Here is a 19544-nt window from a genome sequence, read left to right as displayed (position 1 = left end):
AAACCATGACTCTGCAGGTTCTCCAGTGGGAGAGATCTTTGAGGTGACTTGGAATGGAAAAACAGCACCTTACACCTAAAACTGGATTTATATTTTAACATTTTCATTGCAAAATAATGTAGTGGTAATAACACACCAAACACATTTCCAAGTTCTCTATGCTGCACTGCCTCCACTGAGTTAATCAGGTAATCCAATATTTGGCATCAGTTCTGTCTAACTTTTGACAAAGTCAAGCGATATGTCAACTATTCTGATTACTAATTGATTCATTGATTTATTGATTTGTTTATAATTGAGCAAGATATATTAATTCCTACTTTCAGATTCTTAAATGGGGGATTTTGTCCTTTTTTTCTCGACCACATATTATTGCTTGTTGGCTAAACGAATCAGTTACTGCATTAGATACTGAAGCAGCTCCATGTGTGGGAAATCCAATCCTACAATTACTGATTGTTTAATTTAGAAATGACATCAAGGAGAACATTGGAAGTATCTTCCGCCCCTTCCTTACTAACATTGAAATTATGATTTACTTAACATGCCATATAAATCACATGCATGATCAAAAAGTAGCATTTCCTCTGTGTAATACTTATTTCCAACACCAGATGGTGCCAGAGAGTCAAACTGCCACAGAGAGGCTGCACACCAGGAAAACAAAGTATCATGAGTTCAGCTTTGAAACTATTTTTTTTTTTTTTCGGATCTTACATATGAATGTGCTCTAAAAATGTAGATCCGTCAGATAACACCTCTGACGTTCATTTATTTCACTTCACATTTATTCTTCAACTTGAAACAAGATATGTGAGAAATATAAAATTCAATAGGTTTAAATGGACATTTGTAATTGCAAGTGGAAAAGGGTTTAACACATGCATGCCACACATATTGGCATATACAACCAAATAAATTATCAATAAATTAGGATATATTTTTGATCTAATGTTGCCAATAATCTGTAACATGGGCAACAAAAAACAAGAGCTATTAATGACGGAAAAACACTTATTAGAACATCTTGCAGCATTTTGTATTGGCAATAGGTCACTACCCCTGCTGTCTCTTGTCTAGGGATTTGAACTTACATGGGTGCTGAACATACCTGTCTAAAGTCCATAGATTTCCCCTCCCATTTAAAACTAAGAAATATGGCTAATGAGGTGAAAATCAAGCAAGAACTATGTTTTTTTTCTCTTTTAGGATAAAAACAGTTGTTTCTCTAACTTACAGTGTTTTCTTATGATGCATTATAAATCAATCAGAGACAAACAATAAATGTTTTGCACAATGTCACAATGACACTTATGTGTTCATATTTCTTAATTTACATTTCAATACGTCTAAATCACATCTTATGAAACAATGCAGAAATACTGAGTGAATTTTGCCTGCGAGCTTGTATAAATAAAAAAACTTGTGTCAAAATACTGTGTATTATTGTTTTTTATTTATTTATTTTAGCTCTGCACCTGGATGCTGTATTTTTAAATGTGTATATTTGGAACCATTAATCTAAAGTGGAAGACTAAGATGCACTGGTGAAAATGGAAAATTACACAAATTCCTGCTCACATTATGAACGAAATGTAAAGAATTTTCAAGTCATGCAGAGTGTGTGATTTTGACAGTTTTCGTGCCCATACGGTGAGGAAACAACACACATCTCAAACAAAAATATAAAACCATCGAATTTCATTGGAAGTCACTGGAATACAAACATTGAGTTAACAGTGAGTGTTTTCAAGAATTTCAAAACACATGGTGTGAAATGTTGCGTGTCAGCATTTATGCTTCGAGGTTACTAAAGGTTAGGGCAAAGCGAAAACACTCACGATTAGAATCCATTTCACTCACCACTTCTCTATTAGGTTCCCCCTATAAAACCAATGATTCCACCATAACTTCTGCCTTTACAAAGTTTATAATAGTTAGTTTTGGTTGAGATCATCAGATAAGTTTTTATTTCACTATTTGTTCATTTTTAAGGTTATACTTCAACCTCATAAGCAGCTGGGTTGTATATGTAGGACTACAATATATATAAAAGGGCACTAATTAAAGGGAGCACCTCTCGGTTCAACACCACTGCATAACACAGCCTCAGAAATCATGATATAGATCAATAAAAAACATTTCTGTTCATTTAAAGCAAAACTGATCATCATTGCCAGTTGTAAATGAGAAGCAGATCTGCTGGACTAAATTATTTTTTGTCTGTTGGAAAAATTGTTTTTAATATCATCTGATTTACTTAACCATTGTTCACTGTGCTTTTAAAATTATTTTATTCTATTGTTTGTTAATTTAGGACCGAATTTGTATGTGAAAATATGTGGAAGCCAAAAGTCTATTCTGCCTTTACCTCATTGACCAACATGGAGATAACCAGACGTGGAAGTGAAGAATTAACAGAAATATTACTGTAATCAGGTGGTGTGTTCATTTTAAAATGTAATCTATTTAGAAAGGTCATAATCACAAGTGGAAACTGAGGTGAATTTGAATAATCAATAAAAACATTTTGGATCTACAGTGCAGTTTTATATCGAACTGTGTTTGTAATTTCCATGAGGTAAATACATATAATCTGTGAGAAGAAATAAAAATCTAGCATTCGAACCACAATTTAATAAAAAATCTTACATAGGAATCTCGTTGTTTTTTTTAAATGGAGTAAAACCATGGATCCATATACTTGTTGGCGTGTGTTTAGATGTATTTGTATACTACATGTACTGTATGTGCAAGTGTGTATGATTGGAATGGATTGTATTGTGCCATGATGTTTATATAAATTATAATGGTTATAGGTTGGAACAATGAGCTATGGTTGGCGCTCCTGCTGACCAACAAGAAGGCTGTGGGTTCAAATACTGGCCGGGCCTTTCTGTATGGAGTTTGTGTGGGTTTCCACCGTGTACTCTGGTTTTCCCTCATGGCCCAAAAAAAATGCATGTGAGTTTAGTCAGTGACCTTAAATTGACCCTAGATGTAAATGTCATTGTGCTTGGTTGTCAATCTCTCTGTGTGTTTGCCCTGTCAAGGGCCTGCCCGGGGTGTACTATCCTGATCAGTGTAAAAAGGATAGACGGATAATAGTTATAGTACAAGGGGTGGGATTATTTTCAATGTTTTCTTCTTTTTACTCCTTTTTCCAATAGGGTGCACTCTGATTTTTTTTTTCTTTTACATACATATCAAACAGAACCTTTGTTGTATACTTTTGTAAAGCAAATAAAAAAAAAATAATCCTGAATTTGGTGACGCAAATAAATGCAATAGAAAAGTAAAAATCAAGTAAAAGTGCTTCAAGAAAAGCATGTGATTTTTTTCCCTAATAAAAAAAAAAACACTACGTTTTTAAACTTGAGCGCAATCGGCAATGTAACATTAGTTGTAAAAAGTGCATGTTTGTGTCTTTTTTTTTTTTTTTTTTTTTTTTTTTTCACTTTTGGGGAGAACAGTGTGCGTGGTCGGAGTCAAGAGTCAGGTGGAGCGGCTATAAACAAGGAGGCGTATTCACGCGCTGTGGTCACGCCCACGTGTCAGCCGCCGCTTCCGTGTTTACACACACACACACACACTCACACTCACACATACACATTCACACTCATAAACACACACACACACACACACACACACACACAAGCAGAAAGAGAAAAACACGGGAGGCAGCAGCGGCCGCCGGACTGATGTTTACCGAGCAAGCATAGAGAGGAGGTGCGGAAAGTGACAGGCACACTGGAGGCTCGGAGCGTGGCGAGACGCAGGTGATTCCAGGCTGCCACGGTCGCATTTCACAGCGGAATGTTCACTCGAAGAGGGCATGGAGACGTCAAGAAATCTACACAGAAAGTTCTGGACCCAAAGAAGGATGTTCTGACCCGGCTCAAACACCTCCGGGCGCTGTTAGGTGAGTGTAACGCCGCCGGGTCTCGGATGCTGCCGCCGCCGCTCCATCGTCGAGGGCTAAAGCTAGCGCGCTAACGTCAGACAAGGCGTCAGGTTAGCGGGCAGCCCGTGGCGCTAAACTCCGCACTCTGACTCCCTGACAGGGGAGCACGCTGTCGCACCGTGATGAAGCACCTGCTCGTGTGAATATTCTCTGCCATGCATTAATGCGAGAAACGTGTGATGCAGCGTGGACGCCAGCTAACGTCAGCTAGCTGTCTCGCGCGGCTAACTAGCCTGGCATTGCTAAGTGATGCAGGACATCATCAGTCTCACCAGCTGCAGAAGCCCAAACACAACCTTTGTTGTCACTGTTCTGCTTCTCATCGTGATCATCTCTACATTTTAGAGATGAGCCCGAGCAGCACAGCCAGAAAGCCCATCTTCTAATGATTCAGACTGATCTTGTCTGGCTGGTGTACTCAGCTGCATCAAGCTACATTAACCTCTGAGATGTGGGTTTTAGATGATGAATTAAAATGCAATACTTCAATGGCGTTTGAGTCCTTTGTTTCTTTAATCAGGCTAGGAAGTGGAGCCTTTATGGCAGCCATAAACCTGCACCATCCAGACTGTCTTGTTTGTCTGACTTGTGCTACACATCAGTGTTTTGCTAAGCATATTGAAATCATAAATATAATATAAAGAGTCTAGTCTGGCTGACTGTTCGGTCGACTTTGCAGTATGTTAAAGGTGGACAATTTATCGTAAACAATAACAACTGATGGTGGCTGTATAACATCGCTTATCCTGTGTTGTAGTAGCTGCTGGATTTCAACCTGCGATGCTTCCAATGGCTCTGTTGGTGCTTGACCCTGAAACTCCTGTTATCTTCAATGCATCACAGACAAATTGGGGTCAGCGGGTTCTTTGGGAAATTGTGGAGATGCACAAAGTTGTCATCAGGGAATTGTGAAGTGCAGAACTGCGAGTGCTTCATTATAAACTGGAGAGTTTTGCTCAAAGTGGGCAAGTCAGACAGTTTTCTCGTTCTGGCTCTTGTAAAACTCAACTTCAGGGGAAAGGCAGGTTCAAAGGTTGTGCAATTTAATTTGGCTTGTGTTTACATGATTATTACTGCGTATCATAGAGGAGTACCTGGTGTGCAGTATCAGTGTGTATAGTAAGGGGAAAGGGGATCTCTGGAGTACAGGTTTTAGTTACTGGGACACAAAGTTTGTCTCATGCATTCTCAGGTGTAATAATTTCTGCTGCAGTGTTCCATCTCTTACACCTGCTGTCTGCTTCTAGAAGCATTGATAGAAACTGACAGGAGGTGTTTTGGTCAGGTCTTTCCGCCCATTTCACACCTTCAATGTCAAGACCAGTGCAGCCAAGGTGGAGGTCAAGCCGGAGCTCTGCGTGTCCTCTTGTGTTTTTCTTTCCTTCATGTGCAGCTGAAGATAAGCCTGGGCTGTTTTTCTGGCAGTTGATAGCTGGGTAGGGCTTGTTGATGTCCCCCAAAGTGCCAGATTTTGATGTACTTTCAGCGAGGGAAGGATTTCCTCCTGGTGCTGCTGGTTCCTGTGTGGGGCAGGAAGCACCGATGAGAGACGGGGTGCTGTGGAGGACAGGACAGGGACTTAGGGCCGGGTTTTAGCTTTTTTATTTTTATTTTTTTTTAATCGCTCAGTGTTTTTAAAACAAGTAAATCATGTTATTAATATTAGTCACAAGAGAGGCATTTACACTTGCTGAAACGTTAATGGATCTGGTTCCTTTCTCATGATTGTAGAAGGTCAACAATCCTGTTGTATTTTGGAGTGTGGAATAATAGTGTTTAAGAGCAGGGAATTTAATTCCCAACTGTTGAACGCGTGTGATTTACAAAAAACTAAAACATGGTTTAAATGTTGTTTACAAATGTTTTCTTTGTTGGAGCCCCACAATTGTCTTTCAGGCCAGCTACAAAGTGCGATTTTAACAATCCTATAAATTTACAGTGAGCTCCACTGTACACGAGTTGACGTGATTGTGCAAGAATGAAACGTCATGAGCATGCACCATCCATCCCCGAAAAAGAAACTAGCAAAGCATGAACGAGTCCTCGCTCTTGTAGCATTTATGCGTTTGGGGAGAAATGCCCCAAAAAGGCTTATGCTCACACAATTCTATTAGGCTGTCTTCTTGGTTTACATCCCACATACTTTTTGGTCGCATTTTGCCATTGTCGCTGCAAAGCAAGTATTTTGGTTTATTATCGTGCTGATCAGTACTTTATTTCTTACTCCTTTTCTATTGGTTATTTAGTTGAAGTAGGTCGCAGCAGCAGCCACGATTCTTTCACGATTGTTTTCTTTTGTCTGGAAAAACTGCATGTGTCTAAATCAAGGAAAAATAACGAGCAGACTAAACTATGTTGAACTTTGGGCAGACTGTAAGTAGAAGCGGGAGGAAAAAAACCATGGCGCAGTCACATCTGATCAGAATTTAGTCCAAGAACCAAAATAGCGCTTTTATTTGGAAGCATAAAGACATCAACATCATCTACATAAGTGTTTCTATCATTAGCCAATAATATTGTTGCAATATTTGACGACATCAATGCCTCTTCATCTGATGTTGTGCAGCTCTTAACAGCACGTGTACAAAATGCGTCATACAAAAGTTGTACAAGCACTCTGCTTTTCTCAATTTGAATTCTGTTCCTCCTTTGTCTGCAAGGCTTTGCATCCAGGAGCAGAACTGTGTTAATCCGGCTCGTTGAGTGCAGCCATAGTATCGGTGGTATTGCGGGAGAAAGGGCGCTCTGCGGTCTGGGCTATTTTCTGAGTGGCCCCGTATTGGTTTTCTGCTCACTGAGCAGATCTGTGGGATAGAGTGTGAAAGCTGCTGCATGTTAATTTGCCGGTCATGCCTGGCTGCATTTGGCTGAGGTTGTTAATTACAGGAACCCAGCACACCACCTGATCGCTCACTGCTTGGCTTCCTGGTGGCCCAGAGAGCTGCTCCTCCGAGTCTCTCCCCTGTAAAGTCACTCTCGTCCACAGTCTCCGGTCACTCTGTCCAGCACTGCTGCCTCGATGACACCTGAGGTCACAGAGTGGGAAATCATCTGCTGACCTGCGTGTACACAAGACTGTTTGTTTGCAGGAATACCCTCCAAATCCCAAAGCCGGGGAGTCACAGTGTGCAGTCAGCTATAGATCAGGCTCTGTTGCTGGAGCCGGTAATGTTGGACTTAAAGCTCTGAGCCTAGTGAGGTGGACAAATGACCAACTCGTCCTGTTGTCTGAATATCTCCATGCCAAGTGGCTGTTTGTTTGCTTTTGTTCCCTTGAGCTGCTCCTTACAGGCTCAGCTGGTATTAGCATGGGGACAACAGTGAATGCGTGCTGGTGTTGCAACTAAAAACAGTGTGCTGTTTGTTTGTGGGTGAAGATGTCTGAGGTGATTTAAAAATAAATGTTAAAGTAGTTTTTGTGCTCATCTCTCAGAGGAAATGAAATCTGGTGTCGTTCCTCCTTACCTTTTCTCTGTGCGGGCTCTGAGTGTTGTGTGGGTCAGGGTCAACTGAAAGTGCTGCTGTTAGAAGAGGAAATCACAAGTTGAAGCGGCCCGAGGAACAATGAGCACAACACTGGAAGGGCTCTCAAGAAGGTCCTCCGTGTGGCTAAAGTAAAGGCTGAGATCACTCGACTTCTGATTCTTCCCTTTTTGTAAAACACTCGGTGTCAGACTGGGGAGCCGTCTCAGCCTCTTATCTTCTTTTATCCCACACTGTGTCGGCGCGGTATAAACACTTTAAAGGTGCCGCGCCTCAGTGTCCTGGGGAAAATACCTGCGAGAACTCTCATTAAAGGTGCAACATGTATTATTTTCAATTAAATTTTGAGGAGTGAGCTGATAAAGGGGAAATAGAATTGATGTCTATAGCAACCAGCTAACCAGCTAGCCTCACCGCCAGTCTTGTAAATCTAGTGTCGACTCTGTCATCAGTCCAATAAAAAATAAATAAATAAAAGTTTAGGAAGCAGGCGCTTGTAATTACAAGATAATAAATTCATACACTGGCTCCAGTTCAAATTTGGTACTACAGTGACTCACTATTGCATAAATCCACAAGCATTGCATCAAGTGCATTACATATTATGGGATTGTAGCTACTTTTTTTTGTAATAAAGCTGTCATTTACTTACTTTCCGTTAAACAATTTGTCTTTTCAATTAAATATACTGTAAATAATTGTGAATAAATATCAGCAAACTCTTGAATCGATATAAATTACGTTTCTTCAAAGTTAAACTGAACCAAAGGTGAGAGTTGGCAGGTCTTTGCGTCGCATTGTTTTCCTGTTTCTGTTGTTATTGCTCGCACATTTGGCTTCTCTTAGTTCACCTTTTTTCTGCATTGTGGTTGAAAGGGATTTGACAACAGAGATGGCAAATACATTTCAATTTGTAATGCCAGCCAGTGTGATTTTTATCTGAGATGGTAAATGGCTACATTGAACCTTGACAGATTCGAAGTGTCCTAAACAACTAAAGATGAAGAGATGGAGACATTGGGGCTCTGTGCTGCTTTATGTAGCCATGGTGTCTTTATTTTAAGAGCCAAAACAATGTTTTGACCATGTTTGATATGGAATTCACTGTGAGGTGGTTGTAGTCAGAAAATGAACACAATGTCTAATGTGGTGTTGAAACAAAAGCCCTGTAGTGGAAAACCTGATTACTGTTTTTATGAGAGAAGTCAGAGGTAGGGACGGGTTAATGGATAAACGGTAGGCTAGAAAAAGACTGCTTCAGCAGGTTTCACCTGCAAGGCTCCAGGATTGGGCAAAAACTATTGTCTTGAGAAGCACTATTTGAAAGGCATTCTGTCAAGTGTTTTGAGGTTATTAGTTGCAAATGTACTAAAGTGTCCATTTGGCCACTTTGGTTCTTTTCAGATTTTTACATATTTGGCTTTTTTCACAGTGAAACTAGTTATTAAATGGATCATAGTCTGTGAGGCATCAGGGTTTGACAAATCTCTCGTTAACCGCTGACCCATCATCATCATTGAGGCGACCTACTGTAACACAGCGAAGTGAACGAAAGGTGAAATCATGATGCACGTTGCCATTAAATGTCCTCCCCTCTGCGTCTTACCAGTTCCTCAGCATTTCCGCTGTACTGTCAACACAATCGATCCTGTTCAGCCTTTTACCCCGTGAGCTGTTCGCACTGTCAATCAGAGTCTGACAAACGGACGTGTCGGCTGACCCTGCTCTCAAACCGATAAAACAAGTTCAGACTCGCCTCAGATGGGGATTACATTAGTGGGTTTGTGAGTCGGCGTGGAATTGACTTCAAACTAATGTATAATACAACGAGCTGCAGGTGTCAAATACGTGTTGTAATCTATAATAACTCCTCTCTCTTTGTGTGAGTCTCCTCAGCTTGCAGGGCTAAGATAAGCATGTTGGAATATAAAGAAGTCCTGTGCTGTGCTCCCTCGGTCATTAGAATTACAAATGTTGCCGTGATAAAGCAAAGGAGATGTTGAGCGTTGAGTTTCATCATCAACTGCTCGATTCCCTACATGTCACAGTGACTCAACAGCTTGTACTGTATTTGTCGTTTTTGTGGTCATTCCAGAAATGGCAGTTTGTCAACATCAGCAACGTGTTCAGTCAGGTCACAGATTTCACAGGCCGTCATTCTGAGTGAAGGCAGAGTTTGAGTTCTTGTTTTTGTTAAAGCATCAGAAAGGCCTGATGAGTCATTTATTACCACTGTCCATTTACCATTAGCAAAAGTGTCCTGTTGGAACTGCTCCAAGTACTATAAAAAAAACAAACAAACATTTTGTAATAAATGCTCACACAGTTAACTTCTGGAATGTGTTTTATCTCTATGCTCAGGCCTTCGCCTTGCTTTTTCTATCTGTGGTGTCACTGTCATGTGTCTTCGAACCTTTGAATTCTAACATGCTATAAATCACATGGTGTTGAATGAGAGGCTTTTTTTTTTTCTCTGAAACACAGTAAAGCGCCACTCCCCTGTGCCCTGCCGGAGATGGTGAGTGTGATTTGAACACCGCAGTCACTGAAAAACCAGTCTGGCGAGTCGGACTGTTTACTGGTCCTGCTTTGACTGTGTAATAGCCAAAGTTAAACTCAGACCTGCACTCCGCTCTGGCACGTTATCAAGAGTTGATCGCATAGTGGATTTACACTTTATGTTACCTTTCTGATTCCCAAGCTCCCACTAATCTGCCGCAGATTTAGAACCGAAGGAAAATAAACACTTAACTTCGGCTTATGGTATTAAAGTTTGTTACCCACAAGTTTCTGAAGGGCACAGTGATGATATTTGTGGAAACGAGGGATATTTGGTAGGAGTATTTCCCAACTAGAACACACCTAGCATCCTCGCATGTGACCTGTTATGAAATCAGCCGTTTCACGCCATTCCTGAATGCGAAGAAAAAAACTGATGACCAGGGAAGATATCACTATATCTGCTTCTACTTATTTTGCCTCAGTCTGAAGGAAATGTACTGAATGTTGCTAAATGTAAACTTTCCTTGAAGGAAAAAGGGAGAGAACATTGCCAGTTTAGCAGCTCTTTAGAGTTCAGCTGCTGCGATCAGCCGCTCTCTAATGTGTGGGCTTAGACTGGGCTAAGGTCAGGCCATGCCAATTCTAGCATGACTGTTTCTCACTGTCGACTCATAGACTCCAATCTGTTGCACAGCTAGACTCTGAGTGCAAGTGGAGAGGCATTCATTCACGCAGCATTTGGCACAGTGACATCATAATGAAATCACATGCACCGAAAGTGATGTGATTGCAGAAATGAGCCATTTCATCACATTACTGTTTTAGGCTTTTTTCTTTTTTAATGCACTGATCCCTAAATGACGTGTTGTCACGTGACACATTTGATCCAAAGCAGTCTTTTACGTTTTTAGTGTCATTACAAGCCTGCTGGGATTTCACTATAAAAACAGTGAAGCTATCACATACAGGCATGTGTGCTTAAATATGAATTGTGGCTCGTGCTTTGCTCTAGTACCTAGCAGTATGTTAATCATTCTCTGTGAATACATTACCCAGAGAGGATAATGCTTAGCATAAGCAAGCAATTATTAATGTGTTCTCCTGATTAACTATGGCAGCTTACAATCGCCCAGTCTGGTGCAGACTTACCAAACACCATGCGAAGCGCTTTGCAGGAGAAGTTAACCCATAGAAAGCAATTATGGGGCTAATGTTGAAGGAAAATGTCTTGTGAGGGCATATTTACATCTTTATGGATATCAAAATCTTGTGTTTGAGTGAAGGCAGGTCGTTGTGGATGCACAAATATCAGTCCACACATGCGAAACATTACACACACAGAACTATCATTACAATTGTCAAGATGCAGTATGCATAAACAAATTGAGTTATACACCAAAATGCTCCTGTATTTGCATCAGAGAGAGGCCTCTTGTCACCACTGACAGAAAAGTTATTTAGCTATTGTTGATAAGGAGCGATCAATTTGTCCCAGTGAGTGCTGAATTATGAGTGACATCTCCAGACTGGCACAGCTTGAAGTATATTGAGTGCCATTAAAAGTAGCTGCGTGTTACCATAAACCCAAATATCCTCGTGCTGACTGCTACCTATTGCATCATGTGACAGGCTCAACAGATTTATGATTAACCTTGTTTTACTGTGGTCAAATGTCGGTCTTCCCTGGGTCACGAGGTACTTTCAGCTGCTGATATGGACCCTTTCCCTTCACATCATGCAGTTTTTTTTGTTGTTTTTATTTTAACGGATCTTTTAAAAAATATTTTCCGACTGATACCTGGGCCTTCTGAAACGTTTATTTTATGATTGTTAAGTTGGTATTTGCTGATTCTCTGCTTGCAAAGAGGAAAAGCCTCAGACAGTCCAAATGTCACATTGTGTATTCAGGTCCAATGTATCAGGTTAACTTCCTGAAGCCTTTATGTTCCAAGTTGAGTGAAAACAGGTGTTGCGAGGTCAGTATCATCATGAGCTGCTTTGTGTCAGACTGGGCGGGACCACACTGTCTCTGGGTAAATTATATCAAAATGGCTTGGGTGCACCTGTTTTATGCTCCAGTGGAGTTATTATATGCCAGTTTTATTTTTTCTGACACAACCTCCATGCGACCTTGTCTTTAGTTTGGTTTTGTGAAAATACATTGTTGCAAACGTTTCTACTTATTGGTGTTACTGTGGTGAAGGAGACTGATGTCTGAATGATGTGTAGGCCTGACTATGGGTGGACTTTGTATGTGAATAAAACACAAAATAGCTCGAATTGACTAATATTTCTGATGAGCAGACATAGAATTGGTTAGATGGCAAATCTTGTGCATCCCGATTCAAAACCAGGTTTCACTGCATAGCAACTGCTGGAATTCACTTAATGCAGGACAAATGTGCCATTTTCATACCTGGAAGTCACAAATGTCATAGTCACTAGTAATTTACTCCTCTGTTCAATATCGTACATTTCAGAAGTTTACCTTTTTAATGGGACAATGCTGTTGCCTGTAGTTTAATATCTTTTGCTTCAGTTACCAACCGAACGCAACATGTTTAGTGTTATAATTTAAATCTTTGAAAAGTCATTTGTAACTAGATCCCTCTCAATGTCTTCTTTCTCCTCGGGTCTCCCTCATGTGCCTACGAGCAGATTACTGCCAAAGACATCCAAAAACAAGAGCTTTTCCCTATTATTTAAAACGATCAATATCCTGCTCTCCTTTCTGTAATTTTGTTTGGTCCCTCTTTGTTTTCAGATGACCAGTTGTGAGGGAACGTGCCATTTATGGGGCATCCATCCGCTTCCACATTAGCTACCACCCCTTATTTCCACTGAGTGTTGGCACCATCGAGGCATCCCTCTGCCGGGGCTCTTAAAGAGTCCTCTGTGTCTAATCTGAGCATACAGCCAAAGAATTGTAGAAGTCCTTTCTCTCTCCTCAGCTCATTTCTGGCAAGAATGTAGTGCACCTGCAGTGTTCGCCAGCCCAGAACTAATGCAAATGAGTGTGTGTCTGATCAAAGGCTTGATTAGACTGCTTTTTGAGCGAGACATGGCATATAAATGATTGGGCTTTAAGTAGTTTAAGCAGCATACATTGGAAGTTGCCCAGAGAGTTAAATATGCTTTGACATAACCTTTGAACATCCAGTGTGCACTCCCTTTGTATGTGTTGTGTGCTGATTAAGTTTAAACAGGGGTGGGGTGGACAAGAGTAGCCTGCCTGGTGTTTATGCAAATGTACCAGCGGATAAGATGACCTTCACCTGTTTGGCTAAGGAGCCCAGTGTGCACACTGCAGTGTTCACTCTGCTTGCTCGACAAACGCAGCTCATCAGAATAGGAAACCACCTAATAGACACTAATTGTTCTGCAGTAGCATAAAATATAAGGCACTTTATATTTAAGTGCATTTCAGGAACAAGGCAATCCAAAGTACTTGACATGATCACACATCAAGGGCAAAGAAGCGCAAAATCATAACAAAGGCAATCAAAAACAGAATAAGAATAAGCCTCAAAAGAACTTTGAGATACTTTGCTTTAACAAACAGAGAAGACTTTATCCTTCTGTTAGAGGAAAACAAAAACCATGTTGTAGCCATCCAGCACTTTTTTTGGGAGCTTGTTGTGTTTGTAATTTCACCCACAAGAAGGAAGTGCTCTTCTTGATGGGAAGTTGCCGTGCACCAAAGGCATGCAAAAGAGCTGCAGAATACACTGTGGGGCTGTTCACCCTCTCACTCTGCCCTGGGTGACACGGTAACACACAGGGAGAGATCGGAGATGTAATGCTGACCTCAAACATCAAGCAGATGCTAGAAAATAACTGAATTTTAATAGTATTCTCTCTTTGTGCTATTAGGAAATGACAAGCTGGTTTCATATGCTGTTATGAAACAATACTGCTTTAATTTGCTTCACCAAAGTACAACAGTGTGCCCCTCGGCTTCGGCTGCATGTTGTTATTTTCCAGCTGGTCCACTGACACGGGGGTGGAACATCTGCCCTTCGCTGACAGTTAACAGGAAGCATATCACAATGGAGAACAGTGTCATCCAACCCAAATCTGCCAATGGCTGGTGTATTTGACACGTGCTTATTAATTCCACAGTAGAACATTGCAGGTCCCCAAATCCATTAAGTTATTCCTGGCAGGATGAGGACGATTGTTCAGATAGTTTATGGCTAACTTAATGATCCATTTTCAGGGTTTTTTGTTGAACCAATGAGCATCATCTGAACATTTATATTTGTTTACTTTATTAGGACCACACCAGTTGATCATTGATGTTCGTAATGACTAATTACTCTGCTGGATTCATGAAAATGTTATTGCTGACAAGCAGATGAGTCTTAAAAATGCTCCCAATATGTCCAAATTTAGCTCTGTATATTCAGGCTCGGTGTGAAAAATGTAATTCATCCAGCCTTTACTTTGAACGAAGTAATCAGGGTTCACAGTGTCACTGGGTGAATGTAATCACATTGACCTATGAGTGGATATCTCTCTTTCTGCGCTGTTCTAAAACCACATGGTGGCAAGTGACTCGAGTACTGCTGACGAGAGTGTTTCATCATTTAGCCGACTAATCGCACTCATACTTGCTGTTTACATAATGAGGTTGACAACTGTTCTCCCAAACTATATGGCACTGCAGAAATTGACAAGTTCACAATTTCCAATCTTCCGTTGACTAGTTTTGATGATGATTGTACATTTCTGAAAGGTCCTCAGTGGTCTTTGCTTATTTGGCACAATGTTGGTTATGGGTGTATCCTCCCAAGAACACAATTCTGAGTTTCAATGGCCCAGCTTGAACCAGTCTGGATATATTATTACAGAATAATTAAGACATTTAAAACTCGGTAGTTAATCTTCAAAATGGATTGTTCTTTTCTAGTTTTGTGTTCTTCTGCAGTCAGAAATATTCAAATCAATCTGTCTTCTTTCAGTTGTCGTGCTCCGTTCCTGAAAAGGTGCAATAAAAATTAACTTGGATTTATATGCAGAACCTCGAAATAACCACTTTTTTTTATTTTGGGGGGATTTTTGGCAGATATGTTTGTACATCCATGTGTATCCTTTTTGACAGAGGTCTTTTAAGAAAGTGAGATAAACTTCCATTTTAATGAGCTGCGGACACCAGGTTAAGGCCATAAGGTCTCCTCCCACTCAATCAGCCCTTTGTGATTCCAGTTTTCTTTCACTGGTGCTCCTAGAGCCCTCCCGGTCTTTGACGTGACTATTTTGCAGAGGTGGGGGTGTCAACTGAGGGACACCGTTATCTTGTCGTGGGCTCGGAGGATACAGTGTCATCAGTGGCATTCCCAGGATCTGGAGAACAGGTTCTGTCTCTTTCCATCCACATGCTGTTATTTGAGAAGTTGCTAAAAGCCATTGAGTGAAGGGTATCTGCATTGTTCGACTTTACCTGTTCTTGGTTAAAAGCAAGCCCTGGAGCAGCAGAAGGAATAGAACACGTCTCCTCATTTAGATCTTTACTGCTAAAACATGCCATTAGTAATTCACGCTGTAACTATTGGTGATTCCCATCAGTGGTTGAGACAGTAGGCTTTGTGCTGGTATTGATACCAGAACTTCCAAATCTGAGGGTACAAAGTGTCTTTGTTTGAGCTTTGGTATTGGATTCTGGCTTGTGTACTGTCAGGCTTTTCCAAGAATATGGTTAGTGTCCACCTGAGATGCTTGCTGTCAGAAGTCTTGTGATCTCCAATAAAAGATGTTTTTTTTTTTTCTCTCGCTTCCCCTTAAGGCCTCTTCCACGATCCGTCATGCTCCAGTGACTGGTTGGGGGTATTTGAGCAGATGGGGAGCAGTGAGTCTGAAGGCTGGAAAGCTCAGTATGACAGGCTCTGATAGCTGCGTGACATGCAGTATGACATATGAAATTGACTCACCCACTAACAAGTCTTCTGTGCCCAGCAGTATTCAAATTACAGTCAGAAAAAGGTAATAATGGAAAATCTGTATTCCTCTATCTCTCCCACATGCATATATCTATCTTTTATTGATCAGTTTTGGATATTGGTAACATGTTATATTTTCCATTTAAGTTTTTTTGTATTAAAATCAATATTTAACTATTCGACAATTCTTTCAAACAAACACGTGGCTTGCTCGGTTCGGGCCACGGTAGAGGAGGAAAAAACAGTTTTGTCATGGTTAGTCAGGCATGCTTAAGCCTTTACTGGTTTAATAATTGTTTTGTTTTTTAATGATAGAACATGGATCACAGCTGTTCTGTGTTTTCTATCTGAGTAATTTCAGGTGAATTTGAAAAATCGAAGCAAATCTGATGCAATTTCACTCGAAGTTGCTTTTGTTTGCCGGTATTCTTGATTCAAAATCACTGAAGCTTTCAGACCAAGCAGCATTCAGGAAAACGGGTTTGTACTGACATGATCCTAAGTTCTTAATATTCAACAACCACAAGGTTATTAATAGGTTGTGCACACTGCTGAGCGATGTATTTTTAGATTCATGTCCAATAAAGAGGGAATCACTAGATTTTCTAAAGCTTTGTAGCCACATGCAGCAATCAAATAGATTTTGTCTTTGAGTGTTGTTTGTCTGGGTAGAACCTGGAGTTCATTCTCTGCGGCTGACTACATCTCCAGTGCAAATCCCCACAGGACTTTCAGCCAGGTGTGTTATTGCAGAACAGCTTATCATTTCATCTCCACACACCGCTGAGCTGCTTCAGCTCATTCTGTCTGCGCAATAATAAACCGCCTAGAAATAGTGGGATAAAAGCACTATCATTTAAGTAGTATTCAGGAAAGCACACCGGACTGATGAGACTTTGCCCTCATCCACTATCCAGCGTTTTGCATCAGTACACACATCCATACATAATACATACTGCTTCATCCAATTTAAGGTCATGGGCGGGTGTGTGACCAGGTCACTGCATAGTTTAATCTTTATCTGCAGGCCCACAGTGTGTGCCGGTGCGAATGTGTGTTCGTGTGTATCAGCATGTGCTTAAAAGCTGAATTTAGCAGGTGTGATTAGTTTAATGCCTGAGGGTGGGGGGAAATTTAATGAGGTGTAGCTTTCTCTGAGAAATAAAGCTCATGCAGTGTTCGTGTTCCTCGATGTGGAAGTCAAGAGTAGCATCTACACTGGAACTGAGAAGTTAAAAATAGTAAATGGGCTTCACTTATAGCATATTTTACGGCTTCAGCAGACTCCAAGCACTATACACACACACACACACACACACACACACACACACACACACACACACACACACACACACACACACACACACACACACACACACACACACACACACACACACAGGAGATTAAACAGCCAACCTTGGGGTTGGAAGACAACATTATACCAACTGAGTCACAGGCACCGATTTTTGTGAGGCTGATTATTTTATTGTTCAATGTCATTTAATAAAATAAGAAATAAGTATAAATGCATGAACTTCTTTGTTGTCACAGTTACAGGCAAAGTCAACTTAAAAACATTGAGGTTAGAGTGACATGAGGAAACTAATTCACCCAGAAAAGCAAAACTTCCCCTTTAAAAATAGTCTTCATGTAAATGCATTATTTGATGTGATTAACTGCCCAGCCCTGATTGTCAGTTTCAGTGTAATACTTTAATTACAGGTCTTCTGGTTCTCTAACAGCCTTTTTAGTTTCTTGGAATTTCCTTTTGGTGTTTTGCTGATTTATCCCACATCAGCTGTGTCCGATGGATTTTAGTGCAGGAGCCCCACGCAACATGAAATCTCTTAAGAATAATCTGAAAATGTGTCTACCAGGGTGTTTCTACGGTGGCCTGGAAGTGCAAAACACCCACATAAACATTAAATACCACAAGATTTGCAGAAAACATTACAAAATCCAGAAAATGCTTCAAAATTCACCTGTGCTTCTGTTCAGTCGGCAATAAGCGTGTCATTGGCAGCACATTCAGTCAGTGACGACGCCTGCTGTCAGTAGGTGCCTACCTTTTCTGTTGTCTGTGAATTTTGTAGTATTTTCTGAATCTTGTAGCATTAATGCTCATGTTGTAGTGTTTTGTACTTCCAGGCCACCATATGTTTCCCTTCTATTTAGTGTGATTCTAAAGTCTGTTGCATTAATTTTGCATGCACGTTTTCATTAACATGTATGGTTTTAATGCTGATGCGAATTCCTTGACAAGGTAGTTTTTTTTTCAGTTATGGGTTCCGGTATTATGTTATGCCCAATAACGTGTCCTACTTCACTGAACACTGAAACCAAACCTCCCTTTTGACTTGACGTTTGCCTCTTTATTATCGCTGCTTTGATCTCAAGGTAGAGATAAAGTCACACGAGTCTTTGTCACAAACATGTACATCATTCCAGCACTCTGCTGGAGCTGGACAGCTTCTGGTTGCCTTCCAGTTTGCCATGTGGTGGAGGGAAAACTGCAACAGAAGGTGAACCTTAATTGCTGTTATTTTGCCAGGAATCCTCCTGGCCTATATTTGATTATTCAGATCAGCCCCATCTCAACTTGAACTGGTATGGTCGATGAGGATGGTTTGTTACATATGAAATCAGGAATGTTGTCAGTTTAGTAAAGCTGTGTATTACCGACTGGAAAATACAATAAGTTTTCCTCTTAATATGCATATATATTAAAAAATTAAAAAAGGTTTTTATATGAGAAAGTGTGAACACACTCCTCCGTTTAGAATCATTTAAGAAACAGAAGTTGATCTTTCAGCAGGATAATGATCCAAAGCCTCCCAGCTGCCTGCTGGAAGTCTTCTCTTCCAGGGAGACAGTCGGTGTTAGAAGAGCCCTCAGAGCGCTGACCTAAATCCCAGAGAGCACCTGTGGGATGGAGAAGAAAATGTCAGCTTGTTGGTGCTTTAGTGTGGATGAACTAGAAGCTCTGCGAGCTGCTGAAAGTTGCTGATTGTGTGCCAGAAGTGTCAAGCAGTTCTGCAAGATAAAGTGCTGGCAAACTAATCGTTAACTGCCGTCTTTGGTGGAGCGCCTGAGGGGTTTACGAAAACTTTTGTCTTTATCGACAACGTCACCGTCATTGTTTTGTCCTTTACAACCTTTGGAATGTTTCTAAATATATATATATATATATTCTGCAGGCTTGCTTTGAATTATTTTTAATGCTTTTGTAAAAACACTTTCCAAACACCTCCATAGTCGAGTTGAACACATTAAATGGCACCTTGATGTGAGTTGGTGCATAAAAATATATATGTATTTTAATAATAAAAAATAAATAAAAAAATCGTTGCATCTTTCTCAATACGGCTGCAACGGCGGCGTCTCCGGTTACAGGTGAGGAGTGGCTGAAACTGGAGCTGGTGAGGAAGTGAAGCAATCTGGCTGGATGTAAAATACAAGCAGTTTGCATAATGGGAAGTCATCAGTGACGCTAAACACTCATTAAAGTGAGTCGAAAGGTTCCTACTGACTGAGATCTCAGCAAGTTTAATACATGCAACAGCACGAATGCTGGACTCCACGGTGTCGCTTTCCATTGATTCAGAAGTGACAACCGCTATATTCAGTGCCTGACAATAACAACGCTGACTGAGAAT

General features: G+C 40.7%; 1 protein-coding gene across 5 annotated transcripts in view; it reads left to right on the top strand.

The window, feature by feature from the left end:
- Positions 1-3575: 3575 nt before the first annotated feature.
- ralgapa2 (Ral GTPase activating protein catalytic subunit alpha 2) overlaps positions 3576-19544 on the top strand; it is a 99125-nt gene continuing 83156 nt past the window's right edge. For all 5 annotated transcript variants that reach the window (XM_080479937.1, XM_080479936.1, XM_080479934.1 and 2 more), the window contains exon 1: positions 3576-3922. In XM_080479937.1, coding sequence (XP_080336063.1) covers positions 3817-3922 — 106 coding nt within the window. In that variant the 5' untranslated portion in view covers positions 3576-3816. The remainder of the gene's footprint in view (positions 3923-19544) is intronic.

Source organism: Lipophrys pholis, assembly GCF_963383615.2.
Source record: "Lipophrys pholis genome assembly, chromosome: 14".
NCBI lineage: Eukaryota > Metazoa > Chordata > Actinopteri > Blenniiformes > Blenniidae > Lipophrys > Lipophrys pholis.
Note: the sequence above shows the minus strand (reverse complement) of the source record. Positions and strands in the feature narration are given on the sequence as shown.